The 23,505-nt window shown below is 38.4% G+C and overlaps 1 protein-coding gene across 1 annotated transcript in view; it reads right to left on the bottom strand.

The window, feature by feature from the left end:
* Positions 1-23,505, bottom strand: part of Phf20l1 (PHD finger protein 20-like 1) — an 86,196-nt gene that overhangs the window by 4,602 nt on the left and 58,089 nt on the right. The window contains exons 15-20 of the mRNA XM_013025171.1: positions 14,460-14,624; positions 9,905-10,086; positions 9,023-9,122; positions 7,518-7,713; positions 2,329-2,689; positions 803-965 (exon numbers count right to left, since the gene is read on the bottom strand). Of these exons, the coding sequence (XP_012880625.1) occupies positions 803-965; positions 2,329-2,689; positions 7,518-7,713; positions 9,023-9,122; positions 9,905-10,086; positions 14,460-14,624 (1,167 nt within the window). The remainder of the gene's footprint in view (positions 1-802; positions 966-2,328; positions 2,690-7,517; positions 7,714-9,022; positions 9,123-9,904; positions 10,087-14,459; positions 14,625-23,505) is intronic.

Here is a 23,505-nt window from a genome sequence, read left to right as displayed (position 1 = left end):
AATCAAGTCAGGCTGTATTTTATTTCTTCAAAAATTTACATCAGACAGTAAAATAATCCTATAACCAAGATAAAACCCCAGTGGAACATGCTTCTGCAAGGGTGTACCATCATCATGGGGGATAAAGAAGGCAGGAGTTCAACCTCGGAGAAGTGAGGTGTTCCATGCTCTTACCAGAACAATAGAGAAGGAAGGTAAGAACACAAGAGTCAAAACGAATAAAAGAAACATGGATTGTGAATCCAGTAACCCAACTTATTCTGATTTCTCAGATATAAAATTTGTCTTGCTTAAATTTTGAGTTCCTAAGTAATGGTAATTTTTTATGATACTATTATGATACATTAGAACATCTGTATGCAAACATAAGGCTTAGCTATTTAACTCAGGAAGCTGTTCAATTCCATGTACCCAATACTAACCAAAGTAAAACCATATGGTCACCATATTTTCCCTCATATGTCAAATGTGCTTATACTTGTTATGCTGATTCCCTGAGAGATAATGGCTCAATAAAACTATAAATATTCAGTAAATGTTGTGTATTGAGCTTGGCAGGTGATAAGCAGTTTTTAATAAATATCCATCTCACAAAAATAAACATTAAGATAATACCCAATCACCGTGCCTTGAGCCTAAAAGACCCTATATGGGCTAATATAGTGCAAAGGGAGAGGGAAGGCTCTGTAGTTATGGAGAGAAGCTGTACTTTTCATCATATAATTAAATAGTTTTAAACAACTTCTTTGCAATGGCATTGAACATATTCTATTAACTGCATCTTAGTTCTTTGTTAAATTACCATCCATTTCTTTTTCTATGAGGTCCATCCTGCTGGTGACTTCATTCTGCACATTTTCTATGTGTGTAAGGAGATTGAGCTGCCACTGAAGATGTGAGTCTCCTGGGTCTTCAGTGCCTCTTTTATCATTATAAACAGATGCCTTATTTCCTAAAGTTGGGTTCTTCTTCACAAGACCAGTAGAAAAAACAAAACATACTAAATTGGTTGAAAAGCAATGTCAACAGGGAAAGGTACATTAAAAAACCTCATTACCTACTATAATCTGTGCAATACAATTTGATTCCTAAGGATGTCTTTAAAGAAAAGTTCAGGTACATAATCAAATTACATGCAGTGGTCCTTTAAAGTACATTTCTCTCTCTACAAAGCGTATGTGTTTCAATGATACTTGATGAATTAAGTCAATAATCCTATTTTGCTCTAATGGGCCAATTTGGAACATTTCCTTCTTCAAGTAATTTCAACTGGTAACATTAATGAAGTAAGGGCCAAGTAATGGAAAAACAAAAGAACTGTTGAATACCAATACAAAGTCTAGTTCACAAAAGAGTGGACTTTACTCTTGTAGTTACATCAAGAAGATATGGTAAGTATCTAAAGTATCTAAGTAGTCTAAAAGCTTCAAGAGTGCAAGCTGTGCAAGCTTATGCCTGTCATTCTAGCTACTCAGGAGGTTGAGATCATAGTTCACAGACAGCCTGGGGAGGAACGTCTGTGAGACTCTTACCTTCAATGAACCAACAGAAAACTGGAAATGGTGCTGTGGCTCAAGTTGTAGAGTGCTATCTTTGAGCTGAAGACTTCAGCTCAGGCACAACACCCAGGCCCAGAGTTCGAGCCCCACAGCTGACAAAACACACACACACACACACACACACACACACGCTGCTACACACATACAGAGAACTTGCATTTGCATTAAATAAATCATTGGAGGTATACTAATTTGACAACAAATATTTGAAACAACTTTCATAACAGCTTTTCAAATTGTTATATCCTTACCTGTAACAATTACTTGGAAAATAATTTTAAAGTGGCCATGGTAATTGAAAATCAATAGAAAATAAAAGACGTAACTTATCAAAGGTAATCTCAACAAATAGGAAACAATATTTACAGATATTCAATATGCACAAGAAATTCAGCTTCTTACATACTGGAATTAACGTGCACTTACAAATATGCTGTTATTTAAAAGATAAAGTGTTATGTTGTCTAAAATACATTAAAAAGGCATTATTATAACCATACTTATTTTCATATTCTTTCACATAGACACTTTCATCTGGAATACAAGGTACCTCACTAGTTTTAGAGGCATTTAAGTATGCTCATAAAATTCAAACTTTTATTAGTGTAACCATTTTTTTAATTATACCAATTCTGAATTAGGTATAACTAATGTTTAAATGGATGGAATTTTCGAGCAGAACAAAGAATATGTGTCTTTTACAAGTACTGCTTCATGCAGTTTAGTATTATATACTTTCCATCTGTTGTTCCAGATGAACCTGTTTTACCTTTTCTGACATTCCATGCTCTTTTGCTGAATACTGGGAATGTCTTGCAGCTCCCAGGTAGAATTCTTGCTCTTCTTCAAAACTGCTAACATCGTCATCAGAGCTCCCAGGATCTACAAGAGATTTGTGGTCCTGACCAAAACTTTGTGGCTTTTGATAGCTGTGCTCGCTTGTTATGTAAGTTCCTTCCATTCTCAAGGGAAAACGAGGTGGCTCTTTATGGTTTTGTACATGTTTCTTTTCTTCTAAATTAGCTGTGTCTTGAACTGTGATTTTTTTCTCCACTCCAGCTATTATTTGATCTTGGTCCTTTCGTTTCCCAGAACAAGCCCACAGGTGAAGGTCAGGATGATGTTTATTCCTTAAAACAAAAGTGAAGAAAGAGAAGTAAAGGAAAACATAAATAAAAAAAAAACAAACCTGGTACAAACTTAAGACCATAATAAATTTCAAGTCCAAGTTAGTAGGAGGTTAGGAGCCATGACAAGAGAAAAGATTTTCTTTAAGCTAACTCACTCCAGTGTTTCATCCAAAATCAGATTCTCTCAATTTTAAAGAAATAATACCCACAAGAGCAATAATGACTTCTATTGATCATTAATGTTGTCACATCATACTTATATTTTCTATAACTTTTATATTGTATGATACAAAAATATTTACGTGTGAAATTTAAAGATATTTACTCAATGAAAAAGCAAAAACTTGTGATAAAAGAATTCCAAGTATAAGCCAGACGCCTGTGGCTCACACCTGTAATCCTAGCTACTCAGGAGGCTGAGATCTGAGATGGCAGTTGAAAGCAAGCCGGGGCAGGAAAGTCCGTGAGACTCTTATCTCCAATAAACCACTAGAAAACTGGAAGTGGTGTTGTGGCTCAAGCGATAGAGAGCTCACCTTGAGCTGAAGAGTGCAGGGATAGTGCCTAAGCCCAGAGTTCAAGCCCCACGACTGACAAAAAAAAAAATTCCAAGTATAGACAGAGAGAAATCAAACCTCTCCTCCTGCATGGCAATCATTAATGAGGTATGATAGTCCAGACATTTGTATATACATAAAATTACTTTTGAATAGATGAGCATACATGCTTTCTTATACAGTTGGGACTACTACAATCTGCCCCTTTCATATATATATATATATATATATATATATATACATATTATGGACACCTTACCACCAAGTACATACAGCTTTCCCTTACTTATACTGAAGTGGCCGAATGGTACTTATTACTTACCCATCTGATTTAGCTAACCAATTGCCCAATGATAGGCATATCTGCTTGCACGCACCCAAATACATTTATAGATTTGGAACTGCTGAGCAGAATGTATTTCTAATTGTACTGTATAACTGGCTTCCAAAGGGAGTATACTATTCACACCTTACCATGGTGTGGGTCTATGGTAATGTCTATTTAACTCATCCTCACTAAACAAGTGAGCACAATACTGTGCACTTAACTGAGCAGTCATGACAACTCTTAACTAAGAGAAAAAGCATGACTCTATCAGAGCTTAAGTGAATAAAGGTATTTGAGAAGCATAAACTTTTCTTGAGAGTTTGTTTGGAGGTTCTAGCAGGGGAGCACAGCTACTCGTATACCTCTGAGCAAAGACCAGTCCACCTCTAGGAGGGACAGTCGTCCTCTTTGACAGAGCACTCAGCTTTGGGAGGGATGCACATGGAGTGGTGAGGGAGGAAGGGGACACTCGCCTCACCAGCCAGATCAGCCAAATCAACTCTGGAGATCACTGGGGTGACAGATGTAGCAGCCAGATTGCCCTCACATCCCCATAAACCTTTCTAAAGGCTCAATAATGTTTGTATATTAGTACCGCCTAAATTTGAGTCAAATTATTTTTCTTCTAGTACTAATCATGCATTTTTTCTGAAATTATAAATTATCTTTTAGATTTGCTTTTGAGACATAGTCTTTTGTTCCCCAGATTAATTTTTGTTGTTGTTGGTCATAGGGCTTGAACTCGGCCTGGGCACTGTCCTTGAGCTCTTTAGCTCAAGGTGAGCACTCTACCACTTGAGCCACAGTACCACTTCTGGTTTTCTGGTGGATTATTGGAGATTAAACTGGACTTTCCTGCCCAGGCTGGCTTTGAACCACGATCCTTAGACCTCAGCCTCCTGAGTAGCTACTATTACAGGCATGTGCCACAGGCGCCCAGTTCCAGATTAACTACTTTTATTAACATACATTAACAGTACAATGAGGTTCCACTGTGATGATTTCATAGATGTCTAGTGATTTTGAGCAAGATCATTTGATCAGTTCATTTGTCCTATCCATCCTCCACTTTTTCAAACAATGTTTGGTGGTTTTCATTAAGTCATTTGTGTGTGTGTGTGTGTGTGTGTGTGTGTGGTTTTCATTAAGTCATTTTCGTGTGTTTGTGTGTGTGTGTGTGTGTAATACATTTCTATCCTCTTTATCTTCCAATAGCCTCTTGTTTCCTCATTCTTCTTCCACTGTGTCCCCTTTTAGACTCTTGTACTATTATCATCAGCATCAGCACTTGACATGTAGCTCTTGATATACAGCTCAGACCAGACTCGAACTTACGATCTTCCTGCTGCATCATCTCTAGTGCAAGGATTATATGTGCATGCCACCACATCTGGCTCTCGAATAAATTATTTTTTCTTTTTGTGCTAATACTGGAGCTTGAACTCAGGGCTTTGTGTACTTGCTTGCCTTTTTTTATGCAAAGCCATCATTTTACCATTTAAGTCACCATCTCTAATAATTTAATAATTAACTAGAAAATGCTCATTTAAAATTCTCAATCAGTAGAAGGAATGGTAGTAAAAAAGATGGATTTTAATAATGCAGCAAGTAAATATTGCTATTCCCTCTGAGGAGCAACGATAGGTGATAGAAGCTGCTTAACTATTTACCTTAAAGCAAGGTTTATTTTTACTGATTATTGTAAGGATTAATTCAAATCTCCACAAAACACCAGTTTCATGAAGTATCCATAATAATGCCTATTACTACTACAAATATTAATATAAGGAAGGCCTGTAGGCACACAGGCAGAAATGATGAAGCTAAAATATTCTTAGTATAATAATAAATGCAGAGAAACTCGTACTGATAACTAGAAGGAAGATAAATTGGGTTTTAATCATTTTTAAAAAAGAACTGATATATTAAGCCATTCCTTTAGGTCTTAGCATTTACATGGCCTATTTTGTTTTTGTTTTTTGACCAGTATTGGGATTTGAACCCAGGAACTTGCCTTCTCCTCCACTTGTTTTTTTCTGTTTTGTTTTTGTTTTGCTGATCCTAGGGCTTGAACTCAAGGCCTGAGCACTGTCCGAGCCCCTTTATGCTCAAGGCTAACATTCTACCACTTAAACCACAATGCCACTTCCAGCTTTTTCTCAGTAGTTTAAAGAGTTTCACAGACTTTTCTGCCCAGGCTGGCTTTCAGTCGTGATCCTTATATCTCGGCCTCCTGAGTAACTAGGATTAAAGGTGTAAGCCACTGGCACCTGGCCCTCCCCTGTTTTGTTTTGATTTTTTTTTTTTTCTATTATGGTTAATGTTCTACCACTTGAGCCAAGCCTCCACTTCTGGCTCTTTGGTTAATTGGAAGGACGATTTTTGCCTGGGCTAGCTTTGAACCATCTTCAGATCTCTCCTGAGTAACTAGAATCAAAGGTGTGAGCCACGAGTACCCAGCTTACATGGCCTTTTAACAAAGAAATCTATACAACGAAAACAAATTTCACTTAACCAGTTCTTAAGTACTTACTCTTAATATAGCAAACTAGGGATAAAATGCTAGAAGAAATCTGTGGTTCACCTGGAGGAGACAGGCAATAAAAAAGCTGAGTGCACTCTCAGTATGCACGGAACTTCCCAACTAGCCAGGTCACATTTAGTTGGGCAAGAGGCAATGCAAATTTATCTGCTAGTTAAGCCAATAGTGGAAGGGTATGCATGGCTTTGAGTAAAATCCTGTCTTACAAGAAAGCATGCCTCATGCATTGCTATAGCTGGACATTTGAGGAAAATGTTTAGGAGGGAAGGTGTGGCAGCAAAATACTTATGATAGGACACAGAGTGCATGCTAGAGAGCTCAGACTTTGTTCACTAGACAACAGGAAGACTATGATACTAAAAGAAATAATCTCATATCTATCTTTCACTAAAATCATACTGGCAACTGAATAAAGAATATATTGGAAAAGCAAAAGACTGGAGCCCCAGGGGATTGAAGGGCTGAGACAGCACTTCTGGGAGGAGGGAACAAAGGAGAGGGAGACAACAACTTCAAGGGAACAATGTGGAGACTCAGGAAAGCAGACAGGAGGGAAAAAGGCCAAGCTTCTGGATGGGGGAGTTCAAAGGAAGAAAATCTTGTGAAGAACTTTTCATTTTTTATTTGTATTTTTGTTGGTACTGAGGTTTGAATTTAGGGTCTTAAATTTTCAAGGCAAACACTCTACAACTTGATCTATAATTCCATCTCTTCAGGCTTTAGGTTATTTCTCATAAAGTGCAATGTATCTTTTTGCCTGGGTTGGCCTCAGATCTCAATGCTTCCCACATAGCCAGAATTATGGATTTGAACCACCATGCCTGGCTTTGTTTGTTGAATCTTGCTAACTTTTTGGCTAACTGACCTCAAACCTGGATCCACCCCAAGTAGCCTGGATTATAAATAAGAAGTTATTATGGTTAGGCATTATCAGGAATTACAAGCAAAGCCTGGAGTAACATTTTGATATCATAGTAAACGAAGGCTTGCTCTACATTTTCTTCAAGGGAAATGTGTTTGGGACTAAATGCAATTGGTCCCCAGGATTGAATCTACCTAACAAAGAAAATATCCACTTTTTCTAGAATCCCTCTTGTTTCCTCATCACAGAAGACACAGGCTCACCACAGCAACTACACCTAATTTTCTGTACCTGGTGAGTATATAAGACTAGAACTAAACTGGTAGATGTGTTATCAATCTTTAACCATGGTCACCTAATGGCTACAAGCTGGCAAACCTAGTCATTTAAAAATTAACTCATCTGCCCTTTTGAAAAGTAGAAATATCAACACTAGGTCTTCAAATGCCACTTTAAATATTTTTGTTTTCGTATTTATGTCTAGTTGATTTTTATCCAAATGTGTATGAACACATGGCCCTCCCCAGCCCTTCACTTACTTTAGAATTCCGATCTTCAGCTGTAACCCGTGCAGCACTTCTGTCACACCATACACATCAGCAAGCAGATGATGTGTGGAAACTATCTTTTTGGCATTGAGATGAGAGTAATTTTCTTTTAAAAATGATAACCCGCACATTCTCCCATTATTCAACCAGTCCTTATCATAACGGTATTTTGCACTCCACCTCTGACCTGTAATGAAGTTGACATTAAAGTCACAAAGGATGCTACTTGTTCAGGTCTCCCTTGCACTGCTTCTCAGAGAGTAAAGCGAGTTTTGAAGCTACCAGTGCATTTACAACCAAAGTAAGACAATGTTGGATGGAGCAATGCTGAGAAAAGGATCCTTCCACATGTCCCATATGTCAGCCTACTTAAGGAGGAACAGCTCCATTTAGGATGTGATCAGAGGCAGACAGACCTGCAAAGGAAACTGATTCTTGCTTTCAGTTTATCAGTCACTTGTCTTCTAAAATGCTAAAAAGGCTGAACAAAAATTACAGGGTTTCTTCTTTAAGTACTATGTCTTCAGATGAAATGGAGTCGAGCAAATAGGAACCTCATTTACATGGCTATGATTTCACAGGATCCTCTATCATCCAACAGACTCAGTGTGAAACACAAATTAGATCCTATTACCATTAGAAGCTCTGTGTCTGTGTCCCTACTATGGGGCATAGTTCGTTTGAATCATTCACTTTTCCACAATAGGGGGCAAATAAAAAGTATCCACAAATGCTACTGGATAAGTGTCCACTTTTTTTTTTTACCGAATAAGCACAGTGAATAGCATATTTCTACAATATATGCTGGTGACTGAAGGAACAAGTGTCTACAAGGTCAGAAGCTTCCCTTGCTTCTATTTTTTTCTTGTTTTTCTTTCATAGGTATACAATCAATTTGTCTTTTATTAGAAATAACTTGTTTTCTGTTTTTTGGCAGAAATTATATGTAAGAAACTTGCTTCTTAATGATTCTCTAGGCATGGAGAAGACACAATAGACCAGAAGTCAATAATCTTGTTCTACCTCAGTCAGCTATGACTACTGCTTCCCCTCGACCCACAGCACACAGCGTTCAGTGCCAGTAGCATAAGATATTCTATGATTATCACTGATCTGAAATGAGTTGGATATGTAGCACTACCAGAAACTTCTTTAAAATCATATCAGGAGAATACAAGTGTAGACTACCAGTCCTTTCAAATCACCATAAATAAGCTTAGTTGAAACTACTACACAGAGATAGACAAAAGCTAGTTCTTTGACAGGAAAAAAACCACATTTTCTCTTTCAGTAATGAGAGGTGACTGTATTGGTACATTAATGCTTAGTGAATATTTGTTTGTTTAAGTCATTAATATAAAACTATAACAGTGAGAACGTATTTGTAGTAAAAAAAAAAAAGTGAAGCAAGAAGTAGCACTGCCTTCTGTGGTGGGTCTTGAATATCACCAGCCATCAGTACATACAAAATATACAGCCCAGCGCCGAGAGCCTACCTGGAGGGTCTCGGCAGATATAGCAGATATACTGCTCCGGAATGCTCTCCTCCAGCAGCCCCATGCACACGCTGTGCTGCCAGCACAGACACTCTTCACACTGCCAGAGAACAGAAGACACATACGGTGTTGTCTGCAATGGGTCCCCACTCCCCAGCAAGGGTCAACGCCCTGCCTTCTAATTAGCTGGCTTGCTTTCTTGACACTGACAGTTCAACTCCTATGCAAATAACAAAAGCAAGTCATGATTTAAGATGTGCTTTAATAAATTACTTAGGTTATAAAATGCCAGAATTCCCCTCCTCTATTGATTTCTGTGGTAACCACTGTTTTTAAAATACCACATTCTCTTAAAAACACTTTATCATCATGTTTTCTTAAAGCATTGAACTGTTGCCTATAGAAATGACCTCTTAAAGTCTATTTGCTAGCTGATCTGCAGTTCCCTTATCTGAGAACACCTCTAACAAACAAGATTACCTTTTCTTTATTCCTGTAACCAGTATCTCCAAATCTTCCACTTTGTCATTCCAAAACACAAGTTAGTTCCCCCCCCCCTTTTTTTTTAACTAGAGATGCCTTTCCTGCAAGGGAAGGATGTTAACCCTTACAACAAGTTTTCCTTTCTTTGAGAAAACAACTTTTTCAATTTCCGCTCACTGGAGGGTGACTATATACAAATTGTTGCACAACATGGATCAGATACTGTGATTTCACTCTTACAAGTAAAGGTTGGCCCATTTTATGTCTAAGAATTTCATCATGGAGGCCTCAATCTAAATACCCTGTAGCAATCTAAAAGTTGTGGCTTTGATGTGATGGCTAGTACAAAGGGGAGGGCATCAGATGCACCTGCTGAGCACTGAAATAATCTGGGACTACCTGGATCATGAAGCCATTCTCTTCATCCATTTCACAAATACATCGTACAATTTCATTAAGAGCATCATCTTCATCCTGAGATTCCTCAAAATTGGTTGAATCAAAATCCTGATTGTACTCATCCCCACTCAGAAGCAAACTCTCTGTTGAAGAGTCATCTAGGAACTCCATATCTGATAAGTCTAGAAGATACATGGAAAGGACACTCAGTACAGTTTTCCATTTCTTATGTCATTTTTCAGAAAGAGAGGAGCTATGAAGAGTGACTGTAAAGTATTAATCATTTTAACAGGGGGAAGACTGATGCTAATAAAATATGTCTCCAGAGAAACAAACAGAGGCTTAGGTAATTCTCTTTTCTATCCTAGTGCATACATCATTGTAATGAACACTAAGTTACATAGATTATGGCTAGTGCTTTAGGAACTATTAAAATCTGTATTTCCTGTAAACTTTCACAAATGTTTTCCTTATGATCAATCATTCGCAAATAGTAGCACTTTTCTGGCTGCAGAGATTAACAACTTCAAAGAAGTGAAAGAGCTTACCTAGGACATAATACTTACTATAATATGAAGAGCACCAGTAGGAGCAAACACCACCACAACATATACACCAGGCACTGACTGAGCACTTTCAATAGGAGATTCATAAGTTGAATGAGTAACACTGCCAGGTAGTATAAAAGCCAACTAAATACTGACAGCCTCATTCTTTTTAAATATAACAGACTCATAATATTTGTTCTTAATTCATCAGTACTCTTATCCCAGGGCCAGGGGTTCCCTAAGGAGTTTTTTTTTAACACTTTAATTTTGATAAACTGCATGCTAAGTGCTCAAAAAGAGGCTTGGCATATATTAGTCATCCACAGTATGAGTGGAAGAGGTAAGGAAGATGAGACAAAGTTTTTAGATTTAATCAGATTAGATATAAATTGGCATCATTTAAACTACGGAAGATTATGTTATTTATATTTTAAATATTGACTATAGAGCTGACATAATCCTTCAGTAGATGTTCATTTAGTACACTGAGACAATCTCAATCCCCTACACCACCAAAAATAAAACATAGTATTTCTTAGTATTCCTTCTATCAGTTTCTAGGACTCAGTGTTTTCCAATGCTTTAGTTTTGACTTATTAAAATTTATGTTTTGGGGGCTGGGAAGGTGGCTCAGTGGTAGAGCGCTTGCCTTGCATGCAAGAGGCCCTGGGTTCCATTCCTCGGCACCACATAAGCAAAAAGAAAAAAGCCAGAAGTGGTGCTGTGGCTCAAGTGGAAGAGTGCTAGCCTTGAGCTGAAGAGCTAAGGGACAGCGCCCAAGCCCAGAGTTCAGGCCCCACAACTGGACCCAAAAAATAAAATAAAAAAATAAAAAAATTAATGTTTTGAAGAAAAATATCCTCATTGATGTCTTAGGATATGTTGGATAAAGGCAGTAGAAATGAGATAATGGTAGCAAAATGCCTTTAAATAGTCAAAGAATCAGAAGTAAACCACGTGTATACAGAAAATTCTCCTAATATTCCAAATATTATATTTATTTTGAAATTTTCATCAATCAATAATCTTGCTGGCTTAAATCCAAAACTAGTATTTTCTCTTGGGATTTTCTTACTACAAGTTTATGTTTTAAAAGAGTAGATTAGGGGCTGGGAAGGTGGCTCAGTGGTAGAGCGCTTGCCTTGCATGCCTGATGCCCTGGGTTCGATTCCTCAGCACCACATAAGCAAAAAGAAAAAAGCCGGAAGTGGTGCTGTGGCTCAACTGGTAGAGTGCTAGCCTTGAGCTGAAGAGCTGAGGGGCAGCGCCCAGGCCCAGAGTTCAGGCCCCATGACCGGATCCAAAAAAAAAAAATAAAAGAGTAGATTAGAATATTGATAAAATATTCATTTTTTATTTTTTAGGCAATACTGGGGCTTGAACTCAGGGCTCTGTACTTGTTAGGCAGGCACTCTACCATTTGATTCATACTTTCAAGCAACTTTTGCTTTAGGTAGTTTTCCAAATAGCCTCATGTTTTTGCTCAAGGCTAGCCTCAGACTATGATGATTCTCCAACCTGTATTTCCCACAAATCTGGGACAGCCATTATCAAGCATCACACTTATTTGTTGTTTGAAATGGGTCTTATTTTTGTGCAGGCTGGCCTTGAACTATAATTCTACTAATTTCCACCTCCCAAATAGATGGGATTACAGCTGTGAACATGTGCAGTAGATAAACAGTTTTAGAAACTGTTGCAACATATATGTGATATTAAGTGAATGACAGTCATATACAATGCTGGACTTAATTAAAACTATATCACTGGAAGGAATTAAGTGTATGAATAAGATTTTAGAATATAAGCACACATATAACTCACAACCACTGGCTAAGTTTTGGGAGCTGAGAAAATTGGTCACTGGGTTAAAAGTTATACCTGAAAAGTAAATCAAGAATATTCTTACTATAGGGACAAGGCTCTAATTGGGTATCACTAGGACACTGGTACTTTTGAACCTCTAGCCCTATCTCCTAAACTATCATTACCAATTTCCTAGCCAGCATTCTCAAAATGACTCTCAAATTCAACAACCTTAACATCACCTGGGTACATGTTAGAAATAAGCAATTCTGAGGGAAGATACAGGAAATGTGCTTAGATGAGTTCGTTGGCTGGTTTGATACATGCTAACTTTTTTCCTTCTAACATTTTTCTTTCTCCTACTCTAGCACTTGGTCAGAAGGGCAGAGCCAAGACAAGAAAGAATCAAGGATGTATATGTATGACTCTTTTCACTGTCTCAAGCATTCTTACTCTAGCCCTGTGGCTAGCCCAGATATAGTCCAATACTATGAATGTTCTTAAGGCAATGCCACAGAATCACATAGAAGCTGTATCTTGACAAGATCTCCACAGAAATGTCAATTAATTGTGTTCTGTGGTAGGACACAGGACTGCTGTATTTTAAAGGAACCATAACACAGACCACTTGGTTCAATTAAGAACCAGTGGCCAAATGGGGAAAAGTGGGGAGGAGTGTCTCTTAGAAAAAGAGAACAGAGGGAAGCAAGAGACTTTTTGTTAATCTTTTCCCCGCTCACCTCGAACTTACAAAAATTAAAATTTCAGAGGCTGGGAAGGTGGCTCAGTGGTAGAGCACTTGCCTTGCATGCCTGAGGCCCTGGGTTCGATTCTTCGGCACCACATAGGCAAAAAGAAAAAAGCCGGAAGTGGCGCTGTGGCTCAAGTGGTAGAGCGCTAGCCTTGAGCTGAAGAGCTGAGGGACAGCGCCTAGGCCCAGAGTTCGGGCCCCACGACCAGACCCCCCCCCAAAAAAAAAAATTTAATTTCAAAAGTGCAATGTGTTTCACAGTAAAGAAAACATTCTTCCCTTTAGTGATCTCAGGGATGAGTTAGTCCTGGAAGAGAGCATGCAGTAATAGTGCAAAATAAAACAGAAGCTATAATCTTCCATCGCAAGAACTCAGAAGGGCAAAGAAAAGAGTAAGCCCAGCCCAGGAAGATTCTAGGGCTTTCCCAAAGATGAAGACCTAGTCCTTTCTTCCTCATTTCCTGACTCTGGTCTGTACTGCATTAGAGTTCTGCTCTCAAGCTTTCCCTCGGTGTTCAAAGCTGAGAGAATCTCTGCTCCTATTGTACACAGTATGAGAAATGGAAGAGTACCTAATTCCTTCCACTGCGATATAGCCTGATGGCTAGACTCCCAAGAACCATTTGATGGATTCCAACTCTAGGCCCTTATCAGCCTGACAAAGTCTTTTGTTTTTGTAAAGGTGTGTAATTCTTGTGTCTGATTTACATACTAACCAGACTATAATCCCAGATCTGTTATAGAAATATCTGTGAGTGGCAATTTAAAGTACATTTTCTTTTCTTCTTTTTTTGCCAGTCTTGGGTCTAGAACTCAGGGCCTAGGTACTATCCCTGAGCTTCTTTGTGCTCAAGGCTGGTGCTCTACTACTTGAGCCACAGTGCTACTTCTGGCTTTTTCTGAGTTGTTTATTGGAGAAAAGAGTTTCATGGACTTTCCTGCCCAGGCTGGCTTCCAACCTCAATCCTCAGATCTCAGCCACCTGAGTAAGCTAGAATTATAGGTGTGAACTACCAGCTCAAAGTACATTTCTAAGATTATGACAATATTGGTAGGAAAGTATTATCTTTGGAGTGTGAATCTTAACTCTCATAATAAAGAAGCTATAGGCTACTTAACCTAACAACTCTGTTTAATCTGTAAAATGTGGGTAAGAATTGTACTTTATAAGTTGGTAGAGAAAAATGTAAGAATATATTAAAAACACAAATAGGAGAATGGAATTATAGTGGGTATTGATATTAATTTTATAACATCTTTTCCCACCACCAAACCAATCTTTACATAAATTAGAATGTAGCTCAAATTTTTTAATATTGAGATTTTTCTATTAAGTAACAACTTTGTAAACTGGGTCTTATGTGAGTGGTCATTCAGTGAAATAGGTTTATTTTCAGCTCCACATTTAGGAATCTTAATTTCATTTTAACCATTACATGTTTACACATACTTTCACCACTAAGGTCAACGGACAGAATGGCCCTTGGGTACTGATAAGTTGTAGTTTTCTCCGTAAACATGCTTCGTGGAGCCACAGAACTCCCAGAAGATCGAGTTAGTGGAGAAGAGCACCTTTCCAAAAATTCTAGGGAACTGTCTTCATAGTCTGAATAGTCTGTAACATAAGATACATAAAGACATATTAGTAAAGTCTCAAGTAATCAAGAGAAGTTGCTACAAAACTGAGGAAGTGACATTTCAAGATACACAAAGCAACCATACCAAAAGCACACTCTCTCATCCATTACCAACTAGATTATGGATCTGATGCAAAGGTCTTGGCAAGAACACTGGGGAAGTCAGTTATTCCACACAGTACACAAAAGTGACACAGGTGAGACTGCAGACTCTAACAGTAAACTCATATGCAGAAATGCAAACAGATTCTACCTTTTCTTCCAGTAAAATCATGATTTATGGTCTGTAGCAATATCTGCAAGATGGAATTAACCTCTATTTTCAATTTCCCATGAAGAAGTTCTTCTGATGTCTAGCACACTGATTATTATAGTGATAATTAGAGCAAAAAAACAAACAAAAATACTCCACCACCTTGAAGGCAATGAACTAGTTCTGGGAAAAGATAACTGTCAAAGTTCTCAGATTAGGATAAGTCATACAGATATAAGAAGGCTGTGATGAGGGAAAAGAAAGCCAGCAGAGGGTGAGATTCTAGATATGTGGGAAGATTCCACAGCCCAAGAGTACACTGCACACTTGACAATCATGATTGCTAGAACACAGTGAGGTAGGAGTATGACAGTTTTCACATTTTAATCTTCAAAGTTTTATCCTAATGTAGTATTTTTTTAATTCACAGGTTATATAAGGGAGAGCAGAATGTCCAGTTATGTTTCTAATAGGCCTCTCAGTAGTAGGACGGTGTAGCAGAGGACACAGGCACATGCAGAGATGGAACACAAGCCAGAGGTATGGCAGTGGTCCAGGTAAGACAGGCTGGTGGCTTACAATGTAATGGTGGTAATGGAGTGAAAGATATAGAAGATGCAAAAACGTTACAGACCTAATGTGGAAAGCAGAGATGGAGCTCCACATTTCTGCTTGAGGAACTAGGTAACACAAATAGGTTTCAGAGGGAGCTAGTCAGTAGATGGAGCTAAGGAAAACAGAGTAGTTTAAAAGAGGGATTTCTTTCTAAGGTTGGGAGAATGTAAGCTCACACATGTAATACTAGCTACTTAGGAGGCTAAGATCTGATGATCAAGGCCTAGGCAGGAAATTGCCAGAAAACTGGAAGTGGTGCTGTGTCTCAAAGTGGTAGAGCACTAGTCTTGAGCAGAAGAATTCAGGGACAGCGTCCAGGCCCTGAGTTCAAGCCCCATGACTGACAAAAAATAAAAAGGGTTGGTGAATGTAATGATACAAGGCATATTTTCCCTTCATTTTAGTAGAGTCTTACATTCAGGTAAAAATGTAGCTATGGATAGACAGGGATAGGTAAGGGGAAACAAAGGAGGAGGCAACTATGCTTGATAAGAAATGTACTCATTACCTTGCTCATGTAATTGTAACCCCTCTGTACGGTATTTTCACAAAAACTTATTAATAAAAAAAAGAAAATCTTTAGTTTCCCCCTTGTATGTCTATTTTCTTAATTGAGTGTGAGGCAAATGCTGGCACTGAGGCAGACTTAAGAACAAGAAAGAGGAAAGAACAGGAAAAAGTGAAGGAAAAAGGCAGGGACACATCTTTATAGGAGAGAAGTAGTAATAAAACTGTTCAGTACAAGCTATCCATTTGAGGCTTGTGGTTGTTGTAGGTAGCATTCATCCTCTGACCCTTACCCCACCTGACCCTGGAACTTGTCAACACTTCAAGTTACATGGAGAAGGGAAACCAAGGTTACAGAAGAAATGAAAATAAGTAGTTAGCTTTAAAATAAAAATATTATAGAGGTTACTTGAATAGGCTTGATATAATCTCAAAGTTCTTGAAAAAAGCAAAAGTATTAATGTCAGAAGTAATATGGGGAAAACTTGACTGGTTAACACTATCTTTGAAGATGGGAGGGAATAAGAGCCCAGAAATGGGACGGCATCTGGAAACTGGACAAGGCAGATACACAAACTTTCCACTAGAACCTCCAGAAAGGAACATGGCCTAAAGATATCTTAGCTCAATGAGATCTACTTGGGCATTCTGACCTCTAGAAGTTAAAGAAAACAAATCCACTAATAATAGAAACATGTGAAAGCAACTATAGGAAATGTACACAAATGACCATCATAAATATTAGAATAGAGACAGGTACTATTGGCTCATACCTATAATCCTAACTACTCAGGAGGCTGAGACCCAGAAGATCATGATCAAAGCCAGCCTGAGGAGGGAAGTCTGTGACATTCTCTCCAAGTAACTAGCAAAGATGCTAGACTAGAGGTACGGATCAAGTGGTAAAGTCCCAATCATGACCAAGAAAGCTCATTGAGATCACAATGCCCTGAGTTCAGAGCATTGACTTGAGTTCAGTTCTAGTACTAGCAATAAATAACCAAACGTACACATGCCAAATTGAAGGCTCTCTGAAGGCTCTCAAAACCACCTCAATAAGGAAGGTTTGGCTGCAAGTGCTATTAGGAAATGAAATAGCTAAAGCAACTGCTCAAGGACACTCAGCTCTTACTAAGCAAAGCCAACAGTCAAACTTATACTACTTGACAGCTTGACTCCAGTATAAACAGGGATTTCAACATTTAATGTGTGCATTACCAGGAAAGCTCTTCAAAGCCCAGGTACTTATGCCTCACTCTCCAGTGGGTGAGAAGTGGGAGTACTGAAGACAACCAAGCTGTTTCTGTGAGGCATTATACTACTCTGCCTCCAGTGGATTCACAGCCATCACAATTTGCTACCACCATGTTATCTAGACAAGGACATAGTAGGGACATATGTTATATATTAAGTAGTGTGTCTGGTACTTCCCAATGATCACATTACTTAATCCTAATGAATGATACAGCAGAAAGTATCATTACCATATTAGAGATGATAACTAAGATGTAGAAAATTTATATAAACTGCTAAATGTCACCCAACATAAATGTTAGATTCAGAATCTAACCTTCAAAGCTACCCATTTTATCCATGAAATCTATCTTGCTCTCTGAAGAAAAGGAACAGAAAGTTCTAATTGTAAAAACAATAAAAAGAAATCACAATTTTGTTCAGATTCTAAAGCAACATTGTGAGTTTGAATCTGCTTTTCACTACTTGGTAGCTTTTTGAGTAGGTCATAGTGTAAAGGCTAAGCATGAAGACTCTGAACACTGACTCACATGTATAAACTCCTCAGACAGTGTTTGGTGTATAGCAAGTACTAACACTAGGGGCTGGGAAGGTGGCTCAGTGGTAGAGCGCTTGCCTTGCATGCATGAGGCCCTGGGTTCGATTCCTCAGCACCACATAAGCAAAAGCTGGAAGTGGCGCTGTGACTCAAGTGGTAGAGCGCTAGCCTTGAGGTGAAGAGCTGAGGGACAGTGCCCAGGCCCAGAGGTCAGGCTCCACGACCGGACCACCCCCCCCCAAAAAAAAGTATGAGCACTAGATGCAAAACAATAAAGAGGTAAATAAAATGGAACAATAAAAAACCCCAAATAACAAAAATGATCCTTAACAAAATGAACAATGCTGGAGGAATATCAATACCAAATTTCAAACTCTACTACAAAGTCATAGTAATCAAAACAGCTTGGTACTGGCACAAGAACAGACCTGAGGACCAATGGAATAGAACAGAAGACCAAGAAATGAACTCATAGACCTATAGTCACCTAATCTTCAATAAGGGAGCTAAAAAAATAGAATGGAAGAAAGACAGCCTCTTCAATAAATGGTGCTGGCAAAATTGGTTATTCTCCTGTAGAAAACTAAAGCTAGATCCTTATATATCACCCTGCACCAGAATCAACTCCAAATGGATCAAAGACCTTGGAGTCACCCTCAAAGTATTACAGGAAGGAATAGGAGAAACCCTAGGGCTCCTTGGCACAGGCTGAAATTTTCTTAATAGAGACCCAGGAACACAACAAATCAAAGAAAGGTTGGACAAATGGGATTGCATGAAGCTGCAGAGCTTCTGCATGGCAAAGGACATAGCTAGCAAGATTAATAGAAAGCCCACGGATTCAGAGAAGATCTTTACTAGCCATACAATGGACAAGGGTCTCATATCTAAAATATACTTGGAACTCAAAAAATTAAATCCCCCAACAACAAATACTCAAAGAAACAACTGCCCTATAAATAAGTGGGCTAAAGATTAAAGAGAAACTTCTCTGAAGAGGAAATAAGAATGGCCCATAGACACATGAAGAAATGCTCAACCTTTCTAGCCATAAAAGAAATTCAAATCAAAACAACATTGAGATTCCACTTCACCCCAGTTAGAATGGCTATAATCAAGAACTCTAATTAAACAACAGATGCTGGAGGGGATGTGGCCAGAAGGGAACCCTACTGCATTGTTGGTGGGAGTATAAACTTGTAAAAGAGAATTTTAAAAATACCTTCCTGCTCTTATTTGTAGACAATAATAATATGAATTTTTAATATTAAGATAATCTTGCTCTAGCAATACTTCAAGTTTGAACTCACATATTTATACCTTCCTAGGATAGAGCAATGTCACTGTTAGTCTTGATTTTTGCTGGTTATTTTATGACATAGTTTCCCCTCTCATTCAGGTATATATGAACATAGGCCATGATCTCCTTGTTTTAGGCTTCCCATCATCACAGAATCATATGCACACACCACGTGTCAGCTTCCCTTCCATGGACATAGAATATGAATTCTTCTTCTGAGACTAGCCTGGGACCATGATCCTCCCAATCTCAGCTTCCATGTAGCTAGGGATGATAGCCATACACCCAGCTTTGGGTTGAGAAGAGGCCTCAAACCATGATCTTCCTATTTTTAGGCCTCCCCTCCCTCAAGTAACTAGGTCTATAGGCATGGATCATCAGCACTTGGCTCAGACTTGAAACCCTGTATTTCCCACTCAAATATCAGTCTTTTAATTTAATCATCTTAGGGAAAACCTCTTTCAAGATAAATGTAAACAGCACACAAAGCTCACAATAAATTCTCTCTACTGTATTAACTCATTGCAAACATACTGACAATGGCCAAGCTCAACTTGCTGTTTAGATAAATGTTTTGTATATTCAATATTTACAAGGGTTCCATGGACTAAGTTAGGGTTTTTAGTTGCAGGCCTAATTTTAAATATAAACGAAAGTAGAGGATTCTTTTCTATTTCATTAGAAAGATACATAGAGGGATGGATGGATGGAATTTAAACTGCTGCTTTTGAAATGGCTCTCTGAAATAGAGGGAGGGGTGATTACAAGTCTGAAGTAACAAGTTTGCTTTGTAAGTATGTCTCAGCTCATCCCCAATACTTAAGAGTTGCCACTTGCTATGTTCTCACAAGCTCTATCTCTATTTCACATTGTCATCAAGAATGGTCTCCTCATTTGGGGGCTCTGTTTACCCACTTTTTCAGGTAGTTCAGCACAGATGCAGCAGAAGATGCACAAAAAGCTGCCTCCTTCATCAAGTACCTAGCACTGAGTTAGACACAGTGCATATAGGAAGTTTTAGCTGTAGTCTGAAAGTTATGCCATACACACACAGAGGTTGTTCACTTCTTTTCTTTTTCTTTTTTTTCCAGTCGTGGGCTTGAACTCTGGGCCTGGGTGTGCCCCTCAGCTCTTCAGCTCAAGGTTAGCACTCTACCACTAGAGCCACAGGGCCACTTCCAGTTTTTTGGTGGTTTACTGGAGATTAGAGTCTGCCAGTCCTGTTCCAGCAGGCTTTAAACCGTGATCCTCAGCCTCCTGAGTAGCTAGGATTACAGGCATGAGCCACCAGCACCCAGCTGTTCAGTTTTTAAATCATGAGATTAATGGCTTTTGCTTACAAGGTCCCCTACTTTTGTGAGCTGACATTATTTCTAGTTGAGATTTTCCAGCATTGCACATGAAGGGGTCAAGGCTAGGGTGTGGTAGCAGGGAAGGAGGGAAGGAGCAAAGTGGGCACTAAAGTGCAAGAATATCCAAAACTCCTTAAAAAGTAATTCAAGATTTCAACATACAGATCCTCTACCTGCAAATTTAATCTGGCAGTTGTAGAGTTAAGACAATCCAGGAATGCCATATCCCATGGAAAAATTATATATGTTTTGGATTAGAGACTTGAAATCTGAAAAATTTCCCAATTACGACTACCCATATTGATGTTGCCTGATTGTGTTTACATTTCTTATACTGGCTTTATTAAATGAATATGGAAAAAGAGCTGTGACATTAATATTGATACCACAAAACTAAGATACTGATGGTACAGTGAGAGAAAGTGACATTTTTGAGCTCTCTGCCACTTTCCAGTTTGAATTGATAACATGTCTGTGTCTTGCTCTTTGAGGACAGGCTACTGAATTCTTATTTTTACCTTGTTTTCTCCTATGCTTTTCCAATAGGCAAATGAACCTCTAAAAAGCTATACTCTTAGTAATGCAACTTTTTGATCTTTATATAAATGAAATTATTCCCCAGTGACATGCTATTTAGCTTAACATTCTGTCCCTGAGGTATCTATAATTCATTGGTGTTTTTGGTTTTTTTTTTTGCTGGTCCTGGGACTTGAAATCTGGGCCTGAACTTGGTCCCTGAGCTTCTTTTGCTCAAGGCTAGCACTCTACCACTTGAGCCACAGTGCCACTTTCAGCTTTTACTGAGTAGTTTATTAGAGATAAGAGTCTTGTGAACTTTCTTGCCCAGGCTGGCTTTGAACTGAAATCTTAAAATATCAGCCTTTTGAGTAGTTTAGGATTACAGGCATGAGCCACTAGTGCCTGGCTTAATTGTTTTACTCTGTGCCACATACCCTACTAACGGAACACATACTTCTCCCAGAGACCTAGGCTGATTCCCAGGCTTATATGAACACTAGAGGATTTGCTTTGAGTGAGCTTCCGCAGAAGATTTTAGGTTGTATGATTCACAACTTTGCTTTTCTTACTTTACTGATTTTGATGCAGTCTCACTATGTACCCTGGGCTGACCTCAAATTTGTGATCCTCCTGTGCCAGCCATGAACACTAGGAGTACAAGTGTATGACCAGCTACATTTCATGTTTTCTTTGTGATTTGTAAGAGTTTGCTATTCTAAATATTAATCTTTTATCCAGTATATGGTTTCACTGTAATTAATTCTTGTGGTTTGTAAGTTGCTTTTTCACTCTTTTTCTGATTTTTGGAATGGACATGCTTTAGGCCCAATAGGGAATAGAAAAATTAAATCTTTAAGTCAGCCTTCCTTTGTTGAATCGTAAACCATAGCTGCTCTTCCACCAGTGGTTCTCAACTAGAGACAGCACTACTCCATCCTCCCCTGCCTCCTTGCCTCCGTGCAAACAAGAGATATTTGGAAAGGTGTGCAGACATTCGAAGCTACTTATAACACTTTTGGTGAATCTAACTTCTTAACTCCCGTCTAGCTCTACATTCAACCTTTCCTAGGACTGTTTTTTGTTTGTTTGTTTGTTTAGAGATCCTTTCCTGCCCGGACAGAGATCATAGATATTTTTTTTCTGTTGCTGTCTTTGAAAGCTTTATAATTTTTTCACACATTGTCTTTAATAAACTTAAAAATAATTTTTGTGTATGGTATAAAATAGAGATTCAATTTTCATTTTTTCCCATATAGATAACAAATTTTTCTATTTTATTTTGTTCTTGATCAATATGTTTATTCCCCTAAATACCTGATTGCCTTAAAAATGACAGCAGAATAGTAACAGTATTACTGCTGGCATTTTACTATTCCATTTTCAATTTTAGAATAAGCACTATATCTACAGATCTACTTAGCAGGAACTAACATCTTTTTTAACACTGAATTTATTAACCCATGAAAATGACTATCTCTCAGTCATGTAGGCCTTCTTCAAGGTTTGTTAATCAGGTTTATAATCAGCTTTTCATAAAAAATACTAAGGATATTCATAGTTGAAAAATACCTAAAAGGTAGCCAATTACACAACAAAAAGACTGATAGATCATTGAATTAAGGAGGTCAGGTCTGGCTGGCACCATATTGGCCACATGGTGGATTACAGGTCTGGCATCTTGTCTTCATGGGGGGGGGGAAGGAAATCCCTCCCCCCCCCATCACCTGCCTCCCAGGTAATGAATCTGTCAGTCCAGTGCCTGGCACTGGGAATTTCCTGAGGATCTTCCCCCTGTGCCAACCTATTTAGTCCCAGACCAGCCTAGCCACGGGACTCTATGCCATGTGTGTCTCTGTGATCGTGTCCTGTGTCCTGTGTCCTGGCTCATCTCCAGTCATCATGGCATCCCAGTTCAGCTCTCCATTGGAGCTGAATTGGCTTGTTGGTATTGTTTTTGTTTTTTCTTTCTTGTGCAGCATGTTTCCTAGCTGTGTTATGTGTATTTGCATGCTGCAGGTCTTTGTAACAACTGGTGGCCTGCAGCCTGTTAACTCTATAATAAAGACTCCAATATTCTCTATTTTAAAATGTGGCTTCTGGGATGATTTACCTTACAACATCATATGTCTGTGTAAAGTCAATAAAAAATAAGTATACATGGATGCACTGAATGCTTTTCTATACTTGCAGAGACAGCAATGTTTGTTCTCCTTTATCTTATATTGTGGTGAATTTTCATGATATAATTTCTAGTGTAAAAAATGTTGCAATCGAAACAGAGGGTTGGTTATGTCCTTTATATATGGTACTAAATGTAATTGCTTAGGTTAATAATATCAGTTTGCTTTGTTGCTTTGTATGTCCCTCCCCCACAGTATAAGCCTTGCTTTCACTGTATTTGATGTCGGTATAACTTGTGGAGGGGAAGGGGAAAAACAAGTTGTTTAAATAAGGATACAGGTGGACCCTTTGCAACAATGAGAAGTACAAGTTGTCATGTAGAAAACAAACTTTACAACTT

Source organism: Dipodomys ordii, unplaced genomic scaffold (assembly GCF_000151885.1).
Source record: "Dipodomys ordii isolate 6190 unplaced genomic scaffold, Dord_2.0 Scaffold82, whole genome shotgun sequence".
Lineage (NCBI taxonomy): Eukaryota > Metazoa > Chordata > Mammalia > Rodentia > Heteromyidae > Dipodomys > Dipodomys ordii.
Note: the sequence above shows the minus strand (reverse complement) of the source record. Positions and strands in the feature narration are given on the sequence as shown.